The following is an 18,023-nucleotide window of genomic DNA, read 5'->3' on the forward strand; positions in this document are numbered from 1 at the left end:
GCTGTTACAGATCCAGCCTGGAATCCAAGAATGCATATCTATTTCTTGACTCATGAGAACAAAAAAGGAAGATTATTTTCATTTTTTCCTCTAAAGCACACTGCCCAATATTCCATAAAGATGAAGAGATATGTATGGTGGATGCTGCCTACAGCAGCGTATTGCTACTAAGAATGCTCTCCCTATTTGTCCAGTTTTCCTTACAGAACTACCTTCAGCTCTTTTTAACTGACAGCAATTTCTGCCACATTTAGCTGTGACATCAGTTTTCGAAACTGATTATCTAGATAAACTAATCTCCTAAAAATGCAGGTTAGCATTCTGGCATAAAAGAAATTAAGGTTCATACTGCATTAATATCACAGCCAGGAGATAAACCAGACTTCTGCTCTGCTTGACTTTTATGAACCAGTAGAGTATAAACATGTGGCTACACCATTAACACAGAAGGAAAATAAAATGGAATTTACAAAGCAAGATAATAATAATGAAGTTGAACAGACATGGTGTCTTAATTGGATAGAAAGAAGTTTGCTTACTAACAGCAGATTTTTTTCCATCTGAGCAGCTATGAGTTAACTTAAAAATATAGGCATAAATTGATTATTTTCTGTTTTTTTTCCAAGCATTTTTAGCTGGTGAATAGTTCATGATCAGTAAGCTATGCCATATTCTGAAAATGGCTCATTGCTGGCTGCTATCGGCACCAGGAACCCAGACTCTGCGGAGGTTTGTGAAGATTTCCACTGTCAGTCAGGTTAATGCTGGGATGAAAGGAAAATCTAGCATCACCCCTGAGCCCCCTGAGAAATCACTCAGATAAAAATCCAGCATTACTGAGTCACTGAATCAGATCTGGCAAAGGAGAGGTTTCACAAATGGTTAAGTAACAACAAACAAACAAACTGTTTAGGAGGGCAGGGGAGGGGGAAGATAAAAAGAAAGATCCCCAAGTTTAATCTCTGCAGATGGACCTTCTCTCCCTGTGCTCCAAGATCTACTACGTTTGACCACCGACATCATCAACACAGAGGCAGCTCTGCATGAAATTCCTAAAAATTTCCCACTCCCAGGCCCTCTCCTCTTTAGCTTGTGGCAAATGTCTGTGGCTAAGGTTATCACCATCGTTTTCAAGTCAAATGAAGAGATATTGCTATCATCCTCATGTGAACATTTCCAAAACAGAATTCCTAGCAAACACAGCATAGACTAACACATTACAGTTGTAGAGAAACTGAATAAACTTTCAAGACTATTTTGTGTGTTTAGTTGAGGAGTATTCTTTCCAAAATATATTTGTTATCTATAAGACAGTATTTTAAAGATCCTTTTAAAATGCACCAATTTCCTTTTCAGTCTAGAACTTTTTAAATAATAATAAGAAAAAAGAAATAATCCCAAAACACATCTTTGAGGAGATGGGAAAAGGTAATGAACAAAATCTCCCCGGCACACAAACATCATTCCAGACAGCCAACCACTCATAACATTGAAGAACTACACCTGTTATGCTAAATGAGCCACTAGTCTGAAAACATGACTGATAGGTCTCTTGCACTGAATTACCCTGGGTAATTTATTCCATACCTGCATGGCTGAGTAACTATGACTGATACGCATTTGAGAGGCAGAGGAACGGAGCTGACTGTACTGTAATGTAATATAAAAATCTAGAACTAGACCACACTGTTTTGAAGTTAGCTGTGTAAGTCTGGTTTCACTGTTGGTGAAACTGTTATAGCAAAGAAGGAGAATTAAGCACTTGTACTTACTGAGGAATCAGGAAGATGCTCCTCCTCTTGAGAAAAAGAGCTGTTGAAAGCTCTAAATGTCTCACTGTTCTGTTTGTGCTTTTCAATTGTTGCTTGGATGACCTGAGACAAAAATTCCAGCAAAGATGAGGAGCGTCACAAAAGGAGCCTTGGAAAAATTCTCTCATAGGAAGATAGTTACGATTATCATTTCAGTGAAAACCCCTTACACTTGCATAAATGAAATGGAAACTTAAAAGCCTTAATAACTATGAGTGGTGGTGTTAACTCACCACTGTTTAAGCTAAAAAAAAGACTGCTATCAGACAGTGTCTCTACAAGTCAGACTGCAAGAATATACAAAGCTAATCTCTGATGCCTCAGTCTCTTCTCTCACTGCGCTTGGAGGACTGCAGGACACAGGAATCCATTCGAAGCCCCTGTTCACTGCCTGGAGACAGTGGGTCAGCAGTGGGACCCTGACTGTGGCTCCTCTGTTCTCCATAAACAGCTTCACCAGACTGGACTACCCAGCTTCCTTTCACACCCACACTAATTCAGACCCCCAAAAAGACAATTTTAAAAACAGAAGGTGCTGATTGCATAGTGATTTCCACCCAAATGGTTTTGTATTAACCTGAATCCATTCCCTCTTCTCCTCTTCTGTCCTGTTAAAAGAAAAATACAGAAAACATCATAACTCTACTTCCAGTATTTTCTGTAAATTCAATTCACATCTTCACAGCTTTATATCCTTTAAGATTTTAGCTTTGCTATCCACTATTTTGTAAACATTATTAACAATTATTGACCTCAATTATTACCGTATGTCAAAAATGTTTGAATTATTAATACATTGGAACCTACAAGCACTATTATAACCATTGTAAGCATTCAATAAAGCAAATCACTATAGCACTTTAACACACTCTGCCTTAGGACCAACATATTCTCTTACATACGTAAGTTACACATCTCTGATGCTCATCTCCTGGTTTAAAGCTGTGTCATACCAGCACAGACACACCCCCCAGATCATAAATTTCTCAACAAATATTCACAAACCCCGAAAGACAGAACAAGCACCATACCTGGCTTGTAGTTCCAGCGATCTCTTTTTTCCTGTTATTGAAAAAGTATGAGCCACATTTTGCTTGGCAATTTCTTGGACCTGTGAAAAGAACATGCCAGCTTCTTACTAGTCTCCATTGTCTTTCAATCATTTTTAATGACTTGCAAATATATTCATTCTTTGAAATACTTAGTTGAAATGATCACTCAGAATACAGTAAAAAGAAGAAAAACCAAAGGATTGTTTCCATAATTACTCATCTTGCTACAGAACTTCTGAATCTGTATCACAGCAGCCAGTGCCCCACAGCAGTAGGGGGAAAAGGTGGCTGCAGTATGAGTCAGGTGACAAGAGAAGGCTTTCAATCAACGCATGGCAGAGTCACATTTTTTTACTCACCTTTGGGTGATTACCTCATAATAATTAAAAAAAACCAGAGATCCAAAGCTGGATTTTAGAATTTTATTCTATTTCCACATACAGATACTGTTATGTTTTTTGATTCAGAGGGGATCTGATGCTATCGAGTGGGGAAGCATTAAAACGGGGGAAAAGAAGAGATGCAAACCTGCAGTCCTGCAATGTCCATCTTCTCTCGAACACTGAACTTCTGGCCTATAAGCCTCAGTTTTGGCACACAGTATAGCACCATGCTGTTAAACTGTAACAAGGGAAGATTTTAAGTTAAGGCATCCCATGCTGGACAGAGCCTGCATTTTTACAGTTTAGGACTCTGGTGGGTTTTACTCTAACATTCAGTTCTCAAGAAGGAATTTAAGGAGCAAGCTAGGCGCAGATATCATTACTTGAAAGAAGCAGACAGACAGAAACACGTCAGCCAGTTACTTCCCCCTTCTCCCCCTCTCTCTGGTACCCCTTTGACGGCCTTGACAGCAAATGAGAGCTATCAGTGTTAGCGAGAGCTGGCCATCTTACGCGGCAAGGTGGTACAGCTGGAAACGCACCTCCTTGGGCACTTCGCAAAAACGCAGCCTCTGAGGAAGCAGATGGGAAAGACCCCTTGGAGCCTCACAAGCCATCAGCAAAGGCACAAGCGTGGAAGAAGGAAGGAAATCCTCAAGGAAAGAGCATCAAGAGAAAACTGCTGCTCATCGGAAGGAGTAGCTGGGCTCAGTGGGTGAATGCGTTTTGTATTTGAGATCAGGAAGATGGAAATGTACCATTTCACAGTACAGCTCTGAAAATATAGAGAGTAACAGAAGAACTCACCAGGAATAAATACCTATCCTGCGCTGTGCCGTTCTTTGCTGAAAGTTTCTGAATGTGTCCTTCTTTAATGAGCTCATTGGCTGGGTTAACAATATCCTCTTCACCACCGAGTCGCTCATAAACTTCCAAAAGCTTATGCATCTTTTCCTGCAAGTACAAAACCCCCAGCAATTTAAAAAAAAAAAAAAATAATTCCACTTGGTCTGTTACCCACAGTATCATTTCTGTGGTAAGTGTAAATAAGAAGGAAAGAAAATAGTCTTTCACTTCTGCTATAGCTTTGCATTTTCAAAAATTAATGAATACCTGTTCCATACTCTTCAGTACTCTTCCCCACTCTATATTAGTCACTCATGAGTCATACTTGTATTGTACCTTTTTAATAACATTTTGAGATCAATCTATTTGATATTTTTAGATATTCCTCATCAACAATCAATACATATCTTTGAAAGCAATGGCATCAGGTCCCAAAAAATCAATGGCCATGTTGGAGACTAGTACATTACCAAATTGTTTCCAGGTTTGAATTTATTAACTCAGCTTTCACCCCACATCTCAGACTAAAGATTTCTGCTGCAGTGTGATCGCTTCTCAGCTTCTGAGAAGTTTCAGCTCTTGTATTGTTGCTGACAGAATGGCAGGTAGGTCTCCATCAGGAAGCATGGCCATATTCTGCATTTCTAAGCTAAGCCTAAAACCTCAGCTGTATGGGGAATGATGCAGCCCTATGCAGGGGCCTCCATGGCAAAAAGTACCTCTGAAACAGGCCAGGACAAAGTGCTTAAAATATAGTTTTAATGTCATTCAGTCATCCTTATGTCTTGATCAAAATTCTTTATGAAGGGATTAATTTTTCCTTTTCAGCAAAGCACTGTTTCTGCTTTATATTGTCATCCTAATATTAAAGTCCCTCTACACAGCGTTCAAATGGATAAAGGTAACTAGCTCATCCACTCTTGCTATGGAGTTACAGAATTTGGAATGGTTTGGCTTTCAACCACAAGCTGGACTGATGTGCTTCAAACAGCACTGTCAACAAACGGTCAGAAAGTGAGGACAGAGATCTATGCTATTACACACAAATATATGCCCAAATGCATCTCTAAATCAAGGCTCTACCTATCTGTAGATTAAGTTGGAATTTCAGGTCTTTACACACTTTGTTCACTCTCATTTGCCTAGAGAATTTTCACCACAAATATACATCACACCAGTTCCTGTTTTAATCAGTTCTTCTGGCCAATGATTAAACAAAAGAACAACAAAAAAACCCAACCAAAAACCCCCAAACAAAACCAAACTCTTAAAACAAACACACTGCAAAACAAAATGGAAGGTGGGACGCTGTGGACTAAAAACAAATAAGCAAATCACCTAAGGCCCAAAAGGCAGTAGATTTTTTTCTACCAAATGGGAAGATGAGCAAGAGATCCCACTAACTTAAAACCAAACAAAAACCAGTGAACTTATCAAGCCAATTTTTTTAAAGGAGAAACTAGAACACTAAGAGCAGATCCAAAACCTGAACTGCACTTTTAGGAAAAGTCAGCTTTGGAAGCATGATTTATTTCTTCTACTACACCACAATAGAAGGGAGCAGCCAACAATTATTCAAACCTCCATTGACTTTCAGAGATTTTGCTACAGCCCTTGCTCTTCTTTTGGTTTGGCTCCAACCCCACGCAGCCGTTTGTGCCATCCCGCAGGGCTCTGCAGAGGCTTTCGCGCTGCACTGCTCCCCGCCAGCCCTCGACGACCGCCCCAGCACGCCCGTGGCACCTTCTGCCAGGACACGGCAGTTGGGAAACCAGGAGGTCAAACCTGAAATTCTTACTCAGATATTTTTCCTTCGAGTCTCTGCTCAGGCAAAACCTATTAATTACAGAAGAATTCAATGCAGTAAGAAGCCATGTTTAGAGGCTTCAGGTTCTTATCAGCAACAAACAGGGGGTCCAAAATTATTATAACAGCCTTTTCTAATAGGTTTTAATGTGCTAACAGAAAAAACATCCAACACAGAAAGCAACTAGCTGGTGGCTTCATATTCCTGCTGTCTGTGGAGATACTATACGCAGTCCCCAGCAAGATAGTTGTTCAAGGCCCCAAACCAGAAAAATTTCCACCAAAATACATCTTTATCAAGAGAACATGCTAGACTCAAATAGAAACAGACAGTTTCAAAACTGGTTTTCACTGAGACATACTGAAAATACACAGACATCAGCTGGTTACTTCCCCGTAGCAGCCACAGGAAACATGGTGTCATGGTGTCCCCACTGGCCGGGAGAAGGAAGGAAGGGTCTGATCCGGAAAGGCACATAAACCTTGTACCCACAAATGGTCAGTGAGTTCTAAGCCAGACATGTAGCATTTCAGGTCTATTAGATACAAAACCTCCTGAGGCACTATGCTGGTTTTGGCTGGGATAGAGTTAATTTTCTTCCTAGTAGCTGGTATGGGGCAATGTTTTGGATTCCTGCTGAAAACAGTGTTGATAACTCAGGGATGTTTTAGTTACTGCTGAGCAGCGCTTACACAGAGCCAAGGCCTTTTCTGCTCCTCACCCCACCCCACCAGCGAGTGGCTGGGGGGGCACAAGGGGCTGGGAGGGGACACAGCCGGGACAACTGATCCCAACTGACCCAAGGGACATCCCAGACCATATGGCGTCATGCTCAGCACATAAAGCTGGGGCAAGAAGGAGGAAGGGGGGGACATTCAGAGTGGTGGCGTTTGTCTTCCCAAGTCACTGCTATGTGTGATGGAGATGGCTGAGCACGTGCCTGCTGATGGGAAGTGGGGAATGAATTCCTTATTTTGCTTTGCTTGCACACGCAGCTTTTGCTTTACCTGTTAAACTGCCTTTATCTCAACCCATGAGTTTTCTCACTTTTACCCTTCCGATTCTCTCCCCCATCCCACCAGGGGGAGGAAGCGAGCAGCTGTGTGGGGCTGAGTTGCCAGCTGGGGTTAAACCAGGACAGGTACTTGGGTGCACAAAATGGGTAACACCTGTAACTATAAAGCCCATTTACTTTAATGGTAACACACTATAGGTGTTCTGTATGTGAAGTTCATGCCAACATTCAGAATCTCCACAGTCAGACTGCCCAGCTTCAGCAGTATAGCTTACCAAAGCTACTGACACAAGCTAAATGCACTCCATGCATTTAAGACAAGCAAAAATCAAACCAAAACAACCTCTGGTCTGGTGAAGACCTGTAGGACTAAAAATTAGCGTAAAAATCTGCAAGAACACCTTATGAATGGAACTAATTGGAATACTTTCAACATTTTTCAATGAAAAGCAAATAATGAGTTTTATGAAGACATCCTTTTTCAACCCATTGAGTCCTCAAGAACAAGGAAAGTGAAATTTAGGCCCAACCACCCATGGTAACCACAATAAGATCATTTATGATAAAGAGAACTCCGATATCCAACTGATGTTTAAAGCCTGACTTGCTGTATTTGAAAATTCTCCCCAGCCTACTTTATGGAGCCTATTGCAACGGGGGGCCATTGGTTCAACCAAGTGTTTCAGTCAGATTACAAGTCCATTAAGCAATTCCTACTCACCATCTTTCGGATGGCTGCATTTGAATGGTTTGCTGCTGTAGATATGAGCTCCAGTGACTCTGCAACAAAGGTAGCAACAGTTACGCATTCTCCAGATTATATCTGTTAATAGCACCTTGGGAGTTTTTTTAACCTCCCTGATTAGTGTTTTTCTTGATAAATTCCTGTTGCAAAAGCAAGGACTGTATTTTTTCCTTCCATAAAATAAGAGGAGTGCCTATAAGCAGTTATATACACAATCACTTCTGCATGTTCAGCTGGTCCATGTGCATCTAAATGTTTAATCTTTCTCTCCTAAAAGTCTAGGTGAGCCAAAGCACACAGTGACAAAAAAAAAAAATACCACCCTCTAGGAATCAACCTACTGAAAGTTAACCTAAGTCTCACTTAAGTCTTCACAAGCATGTTTTTAAGAGTGTTTTCCTAAAACAGGGCTTGTGTGCTTGCAGTAACATGAACCCCGTTTTGGTCAAGATCACAAACTCCTACCGACTTCCAACAGAAGTCCATTTCTCTCATTTCTTTGCATTAACAGAGTCTAACCTGTTTTCCTAGGCAAGTATATACATTTAAGACCATTCTTATTTTCTTCCTCTGGCAACTGCAAGTATGTCTTCTTGTATTTGTCCTTAGCCATGCAATGGATTAAATAAAAATGCCAGATGTCCTACCATTACAAACCTCAATATTTTGTCACTGTTTATTTGCCAAAACTTCCTTCATTCCTAGAACTGACATATCAACTCTTTTCTTCTCTACTCTAAGAGCATGCAAAATCCCTTTGTGTTATGTCTGGCAATAATTTGATTAATTCAAATCTACGTTCTTTCTACTAAAGCCCTAGTTGAAAGTATCGGAATGTGTGAGGAAAAAATTCTCCAAGATTGTATTGTGCTTGCTCATTACACAGAGAGGAGTTTACATGTACTTTCAGCGTCTTTCCTGTCTGGAGACTCTTCTGGAAGTTTCTTTAAATAGTCCTTTAGGAGAAGCTCATAGCGAGGAATCCTTTGCACTGGTTCAAGCATGTGATGCTGTAATGTCAGGTTTCCACACACCTCCTGTTTCTGTAACAGAGAGAAAACAAGCACAAAAGGGTTTGCTTTTGTTCCTGCCTTTGGTGTTAAACAGCAATGAAAAATGACCATTCACATACAGTTAGGGCAGCGTAAAACAACTTCTCAAGCTATCACAGAATCATAGACTCATTCAGGTTAGAAAAGACATCAAGTCCAACCATGAACCTAACACTGCCAAGTCCCCCATTAAACCATGTCCCCAAGCACCACATCCACACGTCTTTTAAATACCTCCAGGGACGGTGACTCCACCACTTCCCTGGGCAGCCTGTTCCAATACTTGACAACCCTTTCAGTGAAGAAATTTTTCCTAATATCCAATCTGAACTTCTGCTGGCATAACCTGAGGCCATTTCCTCTGTCCTATCACTTGTTACTTGGGAGAAGAGACCAACACCCACCTTGCTACAAGCTCCTTCCAGGTAGTTGTAGGGAGCAATGAGGTCTCCCCTCAGCCTCCTTTTCTCCAGGCTAAACAACCCCAGATCCCTCAGCTGCTCCTCACAGGATGTGTGCTCTAGGCCTTTCACCAGCTTCATTGCTCCTCAATGTCTTTCTTGTAGTGAGGGGCCCAAAACTAGAACACAGGATTCGAGGTGTGGTCTTGCCAGCGCTGAGTACAGGGGGGTCCTAGTCCTGCTGGCCACACTATTTCTGATACAAGCCAGGACGCTACTGGCCTTCTTGGCCACCTCAGCACACCGCTGGCTCATATTCTGCTGGCTGTTGACCAACCCCCCCAGGTCCTTTTCAGCTGGGCAGATCTCCAGCCACTCCTCCCCAAGCCTGTAGCGTTGCAGGGGGTTGTTGTGACCGAAGTGCAGGACCCAGCACTGAGCCTTACTGAACCTCATTCAGTTGGCCTCAGCTGTCCAGATCCCTCTGTGGAGCCTTCCTACCCTCAAGCAGACAGGACAAGACAAACGCTAACAGGTTTCACATGAACCTTTGTCCCATGTCTGGCATTTTCTTCAGATATGCAGCAATCTTCTTTTAGATTTTGCATGTTTCTTCACAGGCTCAGAAAAGTTCTTCCCATCCATGGCCCTATGCAGCATTTTTCCCCCCAAAGGCCGCATAAAATCAGAAACCCCACGGGGCTATATTGCTTGCTAGAGCTTACTGTATGAGCAGCAGATACACTGCTCACACAGCACCTCAGAAGAAGGAGCTGCCTCAAATTCTTTTTTTTTACTTGACCAAGAAGGAGGTAGGTTTGAGACTGATTACACTAAATATTACCCGATAAGGCACCAACCTGCCCTTGCAATGGTACTGAGTGTTGTACACAGTAAGAATAAGTAACTTGCTTCAAAGCACAGAGGAAGTTTCTGTTAGCAATGTAATCTGACTCCTGAATCCCACATCAGCATGTTAACCACATATATACACACACTCCCTTCTCCATAGCATTATTTTTACATCAGCTCACTAATGCCACGTCTTGATCTGTTCCAGTGTAAGCAGCCCCTCAACAACCACATTAATTTCAGTATGCTTTTCTCAGAGAAAGGTACTTGTTTCAGGTATCTGTAATTTTCCTCATAAATATTACAGCCCATGACACACTGCTGACTCGCCCAATTCTCAAAGCAAAGCCTGGAGATAATGAGATGAATGTCTGATAGAAAAATATTAGCTATCCTTCGAGAAATCCAAAGATGTAAATCTGCTTTTCAAAATACCTTGTCATAATGTAGCAGGGTGAACAATATTTCTGTTTATAGGAGATGAAGTGAATTTATTATCTCTCAGAGTTTTACAGCACCACGTTTCACAGAAAATACAACTGGTATGGAAAGAATCAGAGATTCTGGTAAGAACTAAAAGGGGCACAGAACTGCACTACTGCATATTAGCACTTGGTGGATTCACAAATCCACTTACTGTAACCTTCTCCTTTGTCTTTTTATTCCTGCAATAGGATGAACCTTAACACTGGAAAGCAATAGGGAAGCCGAGGAGGAAGTCACTTCAAGGCTCACATCACTTGTATTCATGTGCCAAGTGTACCCTCTCTAAAAAGTCAGCAGTGACAGAACAACTGTTCCAAATAGGAAAAGTTTAATGCTGTGCAGTTCTTAAAAGTTTACAGAGTTTACACTGCAATTCAAATGACTTTACTAGAGAAAGGATAAATGTTTATTCTGTTTAAATGATCTGATAATCCAAGCCACAGAAATATACATTAAAAAGTACCTATGTGATGGCATAAGAAAAAAGATGACAAAAGAAAAGTCCTAATAAACTCACCAGCTATCAAGTTTTGGCTCCTGTAGGTGGATGTGAACTGAACAGAAAGAATGTTTATCTTCAAGGTCAGCAAAAGTAAACTTGATAACTCTTAGAATTCACTTATAAGTACCATTTGATTTTTGTTTTCTGTTTTCCCTAGTTTAGCATAATTAATAATTGTTAATGCCTTAAGCTGTATAAGTATTCCATTAACAGCCCAGGTGGACCATGCGTTACTGCAGGATCACAGCAGACTTCAACTGGTATTTTGAAAAGCAACTGTGGCTTCTGATAGCACAGAGGTAGGTCAGGTAAGTGCACTAAGTATTTTGGGTCAAATCTTTGCCTCATGTAGCTACAATCATTGACAGAAGAGAAGGTGCTTTATGCTCCAGTGAAACAGGCGTCCGAATGGTATCTCCTGCATGCACGGCCTGCGTTCGTACTGCCTGTCAAACTTCTGCTCGGGCAACAACAGAAATACTCATGGTCTCAGACAACTGCAGACCAGTTTTGCAGACTGACAGCTACCACAGATCGCCTGTGTTGGTAGCTTGGTGGTGAGAAGAGACAGATGAATTTTAGGGTGGGCAGAGCCTGTGTTGTAGGGAAAACAGTCACAAACTGATTTACACTTCAGAAAGCCATGTCAGTGGCTTGACACAAACTGAAGACAGCAAAACGCCAAACGCCTATGTGCTCTCTTTTTTTTTTTTTTTTTTTTTTTTTACAGTGCTTGCTTCACAGAACCTCAGTGAGAGCAGGCTGGGTTCAGACAGAAAAAGTTAAGAAAAGGCCAAGTGGAGTGAGAGCCTGGTAGGGAAGGAGCTTCCCCAGTTCCTGCTTCTCCAAGCTTCTGTCAGAGTCACGGCAGGTTGGCAGCCCTGACCCTCAGCACAGGGCCTCTCCTCTCCCAGCTTCCTGGGGGATTACTTGATTCCCAACAGCTGGCCCAGCCACAATCTGCCTTTTAGGGCGGGCAGCTGTGCTCTCTCCTCAGCTTAACCCGCTCCTTGCCAGCCCTTCCCTCCCAAAGGACGGCATCTGCTTTCCCAGCACTGGCGGAGGGATGATTGCAAGTGTGCTGGAGCCTGCTGCATCCCTGCAGCTGGCCTGGGCCTGAGGGGGAGAGAGGTTTTACAGATACACCAGCATAAGCAGAGCTCTTCCCCCCTTCCCACATGGCTTTTTGTATAATTAAGAGAAAATACACGAAAATCCATGCTAAGCATCCTCCTGCAGAGCTGTGATCCCCCAGACCTGCATGCCACTTCGTGAGCCTCAGAAAAATCAGACCAACAGCAGAAGCTGCCAGTGACATGCCCAAACTCAAACACATCCACCTCAGGATGAAAATCCATCTATTAAAAAGCAATTAAAATTAGTAATGAGGAAGAGAAATCAAAAAGAGTTGATAAATGGACAATGTTCGCAGTCAGAACTGCTGGGCCAATGGCGAAGTTTCATTCTGTGACTTCTGATACTCTTAAATACACGAGTGGAGGAAAAGCTACCTATGTGAAAAATCTGTGTTGCACAGCAAAAGAGAAGAAAGAACTGACACTAAAATTGTATATTTTTACTATTAGAGCAGTGTTACCTTGTAGCTAAACACCGTGTGTCACAAACCAGAAAAAAAACCCCTCACACCAATGAATGAGGACCTCCAAGCCATATTATGCCAATTAACAACATACCTGTATGTTCTGAACAACATCTTTGAATGGAGATGACCTCTGCATACATGTGTTCACCATGTCCATTGCCCTGTCGAAGTTCTTTACATATTCTCCATACATCTTCAGAAAAGGAGCAAGTTTCTGTAGGATATCTCCCAGTCGTGGGTTGACGTTCCTATGAGAGAGAGACAGGTAAGTACTGAAATCTCTGGAAATCAATTCTATCTTCAGAGGGAAAACACAACTGTAAGACTTTCACAGTTGTCTTCCACATGCACAAGCACTTACACACATATGCAATCAAGATATTTCAGGCTAAGTTTAGTTTAAAGTAATCTATCTATACAGTACCCTGGATGAAACCTTAAACATTAATCTAGATGTACAAAGGATGATATTTCTGCCCTCACCGTCACTCTCTTAAGTGAAGATCAGATTCAAACTGACTATGCATTATTAAAGAAGTATTTATGTTTCTCTGCTGTCCGGCACAAAATTTTGTGGAAAATTTACTTTTTAAAAATCATCTTTTCCACCACAGCCAAACATCTGAAGAGGTTTTAATGCAAAGAGATCACTCAGTGCAGCTGGGTAGTCCCAGAGGGCCAGACATATGTCTGCCTAGGGACCCCCCCAGGCTGGTAGCAGTGGTAGCCACACATCTTCGTCTTCTCCAAAGTCACGGCCAGGCAGAGAACCAGCCATTTTTCCCACAGCTTTTCTCTCCTGATGAACTCGTGACTTGCAGTCACACCGCACTAGACCCTCTTTAGCCATTTAACAAGCTTCTGCCCTCTTCTGACCTCCAGAGTTTCCAGTTTTATTTTATCTCCCTTTTATTACAGCTGTCCTGTAAATGCAAGTCAGGTGCAAAGGTGCTGAGACTCCTTTATTCCTTCTGGTCATTGATGAACTATGTGAAGACAGGACTCGGCCAAGAAAGATGTGAACTCTGGTCTTTGTCATTTCGGGCCCTTGGAAAGGCGCAGTGTCAGCACTACCTGCACCTTCCACTGCAGGACACTTTGCAGCTAATGTGTCATCTCGAATCAAGCTTCCTAGATCTGCTTAATTAACCCTTCTACCTATCACTGCATCTCTGCCTTATCTACAACTAGCACATTAGAACCGGTATTTGACCTTTATTACTCATTGGAAAAAAGCCAAACCAAAAACCTACACCCGTTTTCTTAAAGGAAGTATATGTACACTGTAACTAGTAACATTTATTATCTCCTAGAACATTAGGCCAACAAATTCTGGGGTAAAAACTTGTGCATCGCTGTCATGCTCAGCAACAGAAGTGATTGTGTAACAGACACGGGCAGATTTATAGATATGAAGTCATCTACCTTATCTGTCCAGATTTTCCATTGGTTGTCTGCTATAATGCTAAATTTAACATTAAATTAAATTTTATGTAACAAAATTTATTACAGAAAAAATAAAATGGATGTTTCTCATGAAGTCTCCAACATGGCATGCAAAGTCTAGACTGTGACATGATGATGCATTTTCCTTCTTTGAGAAGGAACTACATTTTTTTAATACTTCACAGTGGGGCCAAAATACTTCATCTATGGGGTCAAAATAAGCAATTTCCTTCTTTCCTAGTACTGCAATTTCATAGTACTGCAATAATAGGAGAGTGAAAATACAGTAAGGAAAACAGCTCTGGCAATACTTTGGCCTGAAAAAATTCTCACAATGTACTCTGGAAATTTTGAGTGCTCAGGTCTATTCCTGTAGTCAGAAATGTTTAAGATACTCCATACTAAGGTATCAAATAACAAGTGAACTACCGCATTTAACAGTTAAAAATGTGGAATTAGACTAAGCCTTATGGTTGTTACAGTTTCTTGAAAATGTATTTTTAAAATAATTACAGTTACCCACCATTCTTGTGTAATTCTTGTTTTGAGCTCAGGAAGAAGAAATTGCCCATGGAAACAATAGATGGAAGAAATATTTGAAAAGATGCCCGTTATCACTTCAGATGAAATACCTGCTTCTGACAACTTAGTGCAAAAAACCTGCATAAGACAACAAGACAGTACCAACATGTATTTACAAAAAACATTCCTAGACTAGATTGCAATATTACAAAGCTGACTGCCTTACAACAGAGCTACCATTTTTGACTTCTGGTAGTCAGTCCTTGGGGTCCTTCAGGAGGTTCACAAAACATAAGCCCACTGTCAATTAGGTTAGATTTATAACTATGGGCCATGGTCATAAATCAGAAAAATCTGAGGGGTAAATCAAGAAAGGTTGAAACTACTGAGAAGATCAGACATCTCTTACTTGGGAGTGCAAGTTGCAAAGAACAACGAGTCCCTGAAGAGCACTTACTTTTATTTACATGAAGCAAAATAAACCATGTGATTACACTGGGAAAAATTACACTGTCCTGAACAAAAGGGAAAGACACTCCTTTCTAAGGTCTTGAAAGAGTCTCTGCTCATCCAAATCAAACATTGGAAAGTCTTCCACAGAGGTCCTAGAGCCACAGGGTAGATGGCTCTGCAAGTTACAGCTTCTAACAAGATTTCTAGCAAGGTGACAATTTTCTCTTCTTTTCTTTTTTAAAAAGCACTTGGTTAGCAATGTGATGCATCCTCATTTTTACTTCTTTCCTTCACGTCTTTTTTTTCTTTGAGGTAATTATAGAAATGCCTGAACCGTGTAGATTCAAACTCATCACACCAGTTTTACTTTATCCCCACATGTAAACATGATGGACAACAATTACGAAAGACAGTGTGGGTAAAAAAAAAAATAATTTGCTGTGAGCACGGGGCTGACCCATGTGGTTTGATTTTAGTAAAGCTCAGACTCTTGCACATTACAGAGCAATCACGGATTTCATCATTTCTCAGTGCATTCAGTGTTCCTGTGATTTCCTTTCTACGTATGCTCAGGGAGGAACCAAATGCTGATGGTGTCTATCTTGGGCTACTGCTTTCCCCTCCCTCTTTCTGACATCCTAATCCTTGGCTTCCAGCTCAGGGAACCCTCTTGCCAACAGCTCACCTCTGGGACTCATAGCACGCAGCCTGGCAAGCAAACTCCATCTCCCACCTATAAACAGTGTTTTCACACTACTGGGCTATAGGTTAGGGGATGAACAGGAGACATCATTGCTGCTCACAGAGAAGAAAGCAGAGGTTATTCAAAATTGCATTACCTGGTCCAACAGATGGAGTCTTTTAACATACGCTTCTTCTGTATGGAGCAGTTCATTTGCGATGTTGAATAGCTTTTGGGGCTCTGTACACTGAAAAAAAAAATTACAAATAACACAATCCATCTGCACCTACAAACCTTAAGTTTCATCAACTTTCTCTTTTCCATTTCCTCAGTGGGCCAAATTCCCTGCCAGTAGAGAAGCCCAAAGTGAAGGAGGTGAACACATTTCAGAATCTGCTCTGCACCCCTCATCAAAGGATTGTTTTGCTCCAGAGACATTTTTAGAACTATTTTCTGAAAGAGTAATTAACAATGCAGTCAATGGCTGGTCAGGACATCACTTTATTTCATTATGGTTTTCTATAACGAAACAGAAACATCCTTCAAATCTAGAAATAAGTCCAGCCTATTTGGTAACTAAGGCACTAGACTGTAAATCAACTGTTCTCCTTTTTGGATTCAGGTCCTGTGACTAAAAAGAAAACTACAAACCAGACCTGTTTGGCCACAGATTTCTGTCCCTAGCCAGCACAGCATTACTCTCTGCGGCATACTTCTAAGATTTTTGTGCAGCTTTAAACACCGGCCAATTCCCTGGAAAGAATTTTCAGCAATGTAACCCAAGTTACTCAGTGGAATCTTTCATTAAGCTCATTTAAAAAAATAAAATGAGAAAGGATGAATTAAAAAACCTGAATGCAGTTATGAAGCACTGACTTTATTCACAGTTTAGCCAAAAGCTACACAGACTCTTCACTCTCCTAAATGCTTAAAAATACTTGAATTATCAGGATACAGGCTTTAGCTTTCTGACAAACTCTAGATCCTTTTTAGCAGCCTAGACTTTAAATGTCATGCTTACATATAACCAAACCAGTCCTGAACAGAGGGTTGGCTGTTCTGTGTTCAGGAAAACAAACATCCAAAAGGAGCAGCAAGGATGATCAAATGTGGGGAAATTTTACTGAGCTGGATCAGGAAAAAAAAAAGACAACTGCGATGAAGGTAAGAGACATGTATAAATGATTAATGGAACAGAGAGATCAGCTGGGTGCAATTATTCACTGTTTCTGCCATGGGAAAGATAAAGGGCATCAAATAAAATTACTGAGGTGCTGCTTCAAGACCAAGAGCCACTTCCTCAAGCAACATGCCGCTGCAGACAGTAAACCTTCATGCAAGTTCACAAAAGGACCGGACAAATCCATGGAGTAAAAGTCCAGCCAAAGTCTATTAAACATGCAGGGCAGTTTCCAGTTCAGGAAGCGCCCGGGCCCCTCACCAGCTCTATCCCCAAGGCCCATCTCTGTGCCCTCGCTGGCATTTATGGCAGGCATTTCCAGACATACCCCTGCAGGCCACCACCAGATTGTTAGAAAATGTCAATTAAATGCTCTCTTTAAGCTTCTTCAACATCACCTTATTTGGTTTCCAAACAAAGTTGACAAGAAAAATTTAAATACACTCCCCCCCACCCCCCCATATTTAGGTAAACTGCAATACGACTGAAAGACCTCAAAGACTTTTCAAAACTAGCCATGAATTCAAACAAACCAGACCTACAGTTATCCTACACGAAACAAGGTACCCCTTAGCATGAAGCACCCACAGTTCCATGACGTAAGTATTAATTGAAAGAAGGCTTCTAGATTTGAAACAGCATCAGTCTTCCTTTAAAGCAATCTTTCTAGGCACAAACCTGGAGATGGGCAACCAAGGCCTTTGACATGTACTCTGCCTACCCCGCTACTCAAATTATTTCAAGCAAACTCAAATATTCTTTTAAGCTATTCTAACATGCTACACAACATCCTGCTTCATTCATTCACGTGATCTATATTAACATTTAGGGGAAAAGAAAAAAAAAAAAAATCACAACAAAGCTTTGAACTTGTTACAAGCAAATACAACACATTACAGCTTATAATGAAATGCATTGCTGGCCATTCAAATTCCAGCAACTACGAGGATCTCTCACTGAGAAAGAATTTATCTGCCAGTTTTGCTGGGCACAGAAGAGCGCCTGAATGAAAGGCACTGACGTAACAGGCCGGCATGCCAGCCGCCAAGAGCATCCCTTCATTTGTTTGAATTCAGAATTTGAAAAATAATTATTTCCAACCAAACACATTTGTTTTCAGAAGTAAATCTTTACATAGCGCAGGCACTTTTTAACCTCCTGACCTTCACCATCTGCAATTCAGTT

General features: G+C 41.2%; 1 protein-coding gene across 6 annotated transcripts in view; it reads right to left on the minus strand.

Moving 5' to 3' along the window:
• The window catches only part of FGD3 (FYVE, RhoGEF and PH domain containing 3), a 111,936-nt gene that overhangs the window by 20,479 nt on the left and 73,434 nt on the right, over window positions 1-18,023 (minus strand). For all 6 annotated transcript variants that reach the window (XM_074836761.1, XM_074836762.1, XM_074836764.1 and 3 more), the window contains 10 exons: window positions 15,816-15,905; window positions 14,525-14,661; window positions 12,647-12,803; window positions 8,564-8,702; window positions 7,636-7,694; window positions 4,054-4,200; window positions 3,392-3,484; window positions 2,843-2,922; window positions 2,389-2,419; window positions 1,773-1,874 (listed from right to left, as the gene is read on the minus strand). In XM_074836761.1, coding sequence (XP_074692862.1) covers window positions 1,773-1,874; window positions 2,389-2,419; window positions 2,843-2,922; window positions 3,392-3,484; window positions 4,054-4,200; window positions 7,636-7,694; window positions 8,564-8,702; window positions 12,647-12,803; window positions 14,525-14,661; window positions 15,816-15,905 — 1,035 coding nt within the window. The remainder of the gene's footprint in view (window positions 1-1,772; window positions 1,875-2,388; window positions 2,420-2,842; window positions 2,923-3,391; window positions 3,485-4,053; window positions 4,201-7,635; window positions 7,695-8,563; window positions 8,703-12,646; window positions 12,804-14,524; window positions 14,662-15,815; window positions 15,906-18,023) is intronic.

Source organism: Strix aluco, chromosome 11 (assembly GCF_031877795.1).
Source record: "Strix aluco isolate bStrAlu1 chromosome 11, bStrAlu1.hap1, whole genome shotgun sequence".
NCBI lineage: Eukaryota > Metazoa > Chordata > Aves > Strigiformes > Strigidae > Strix > Strix aluco.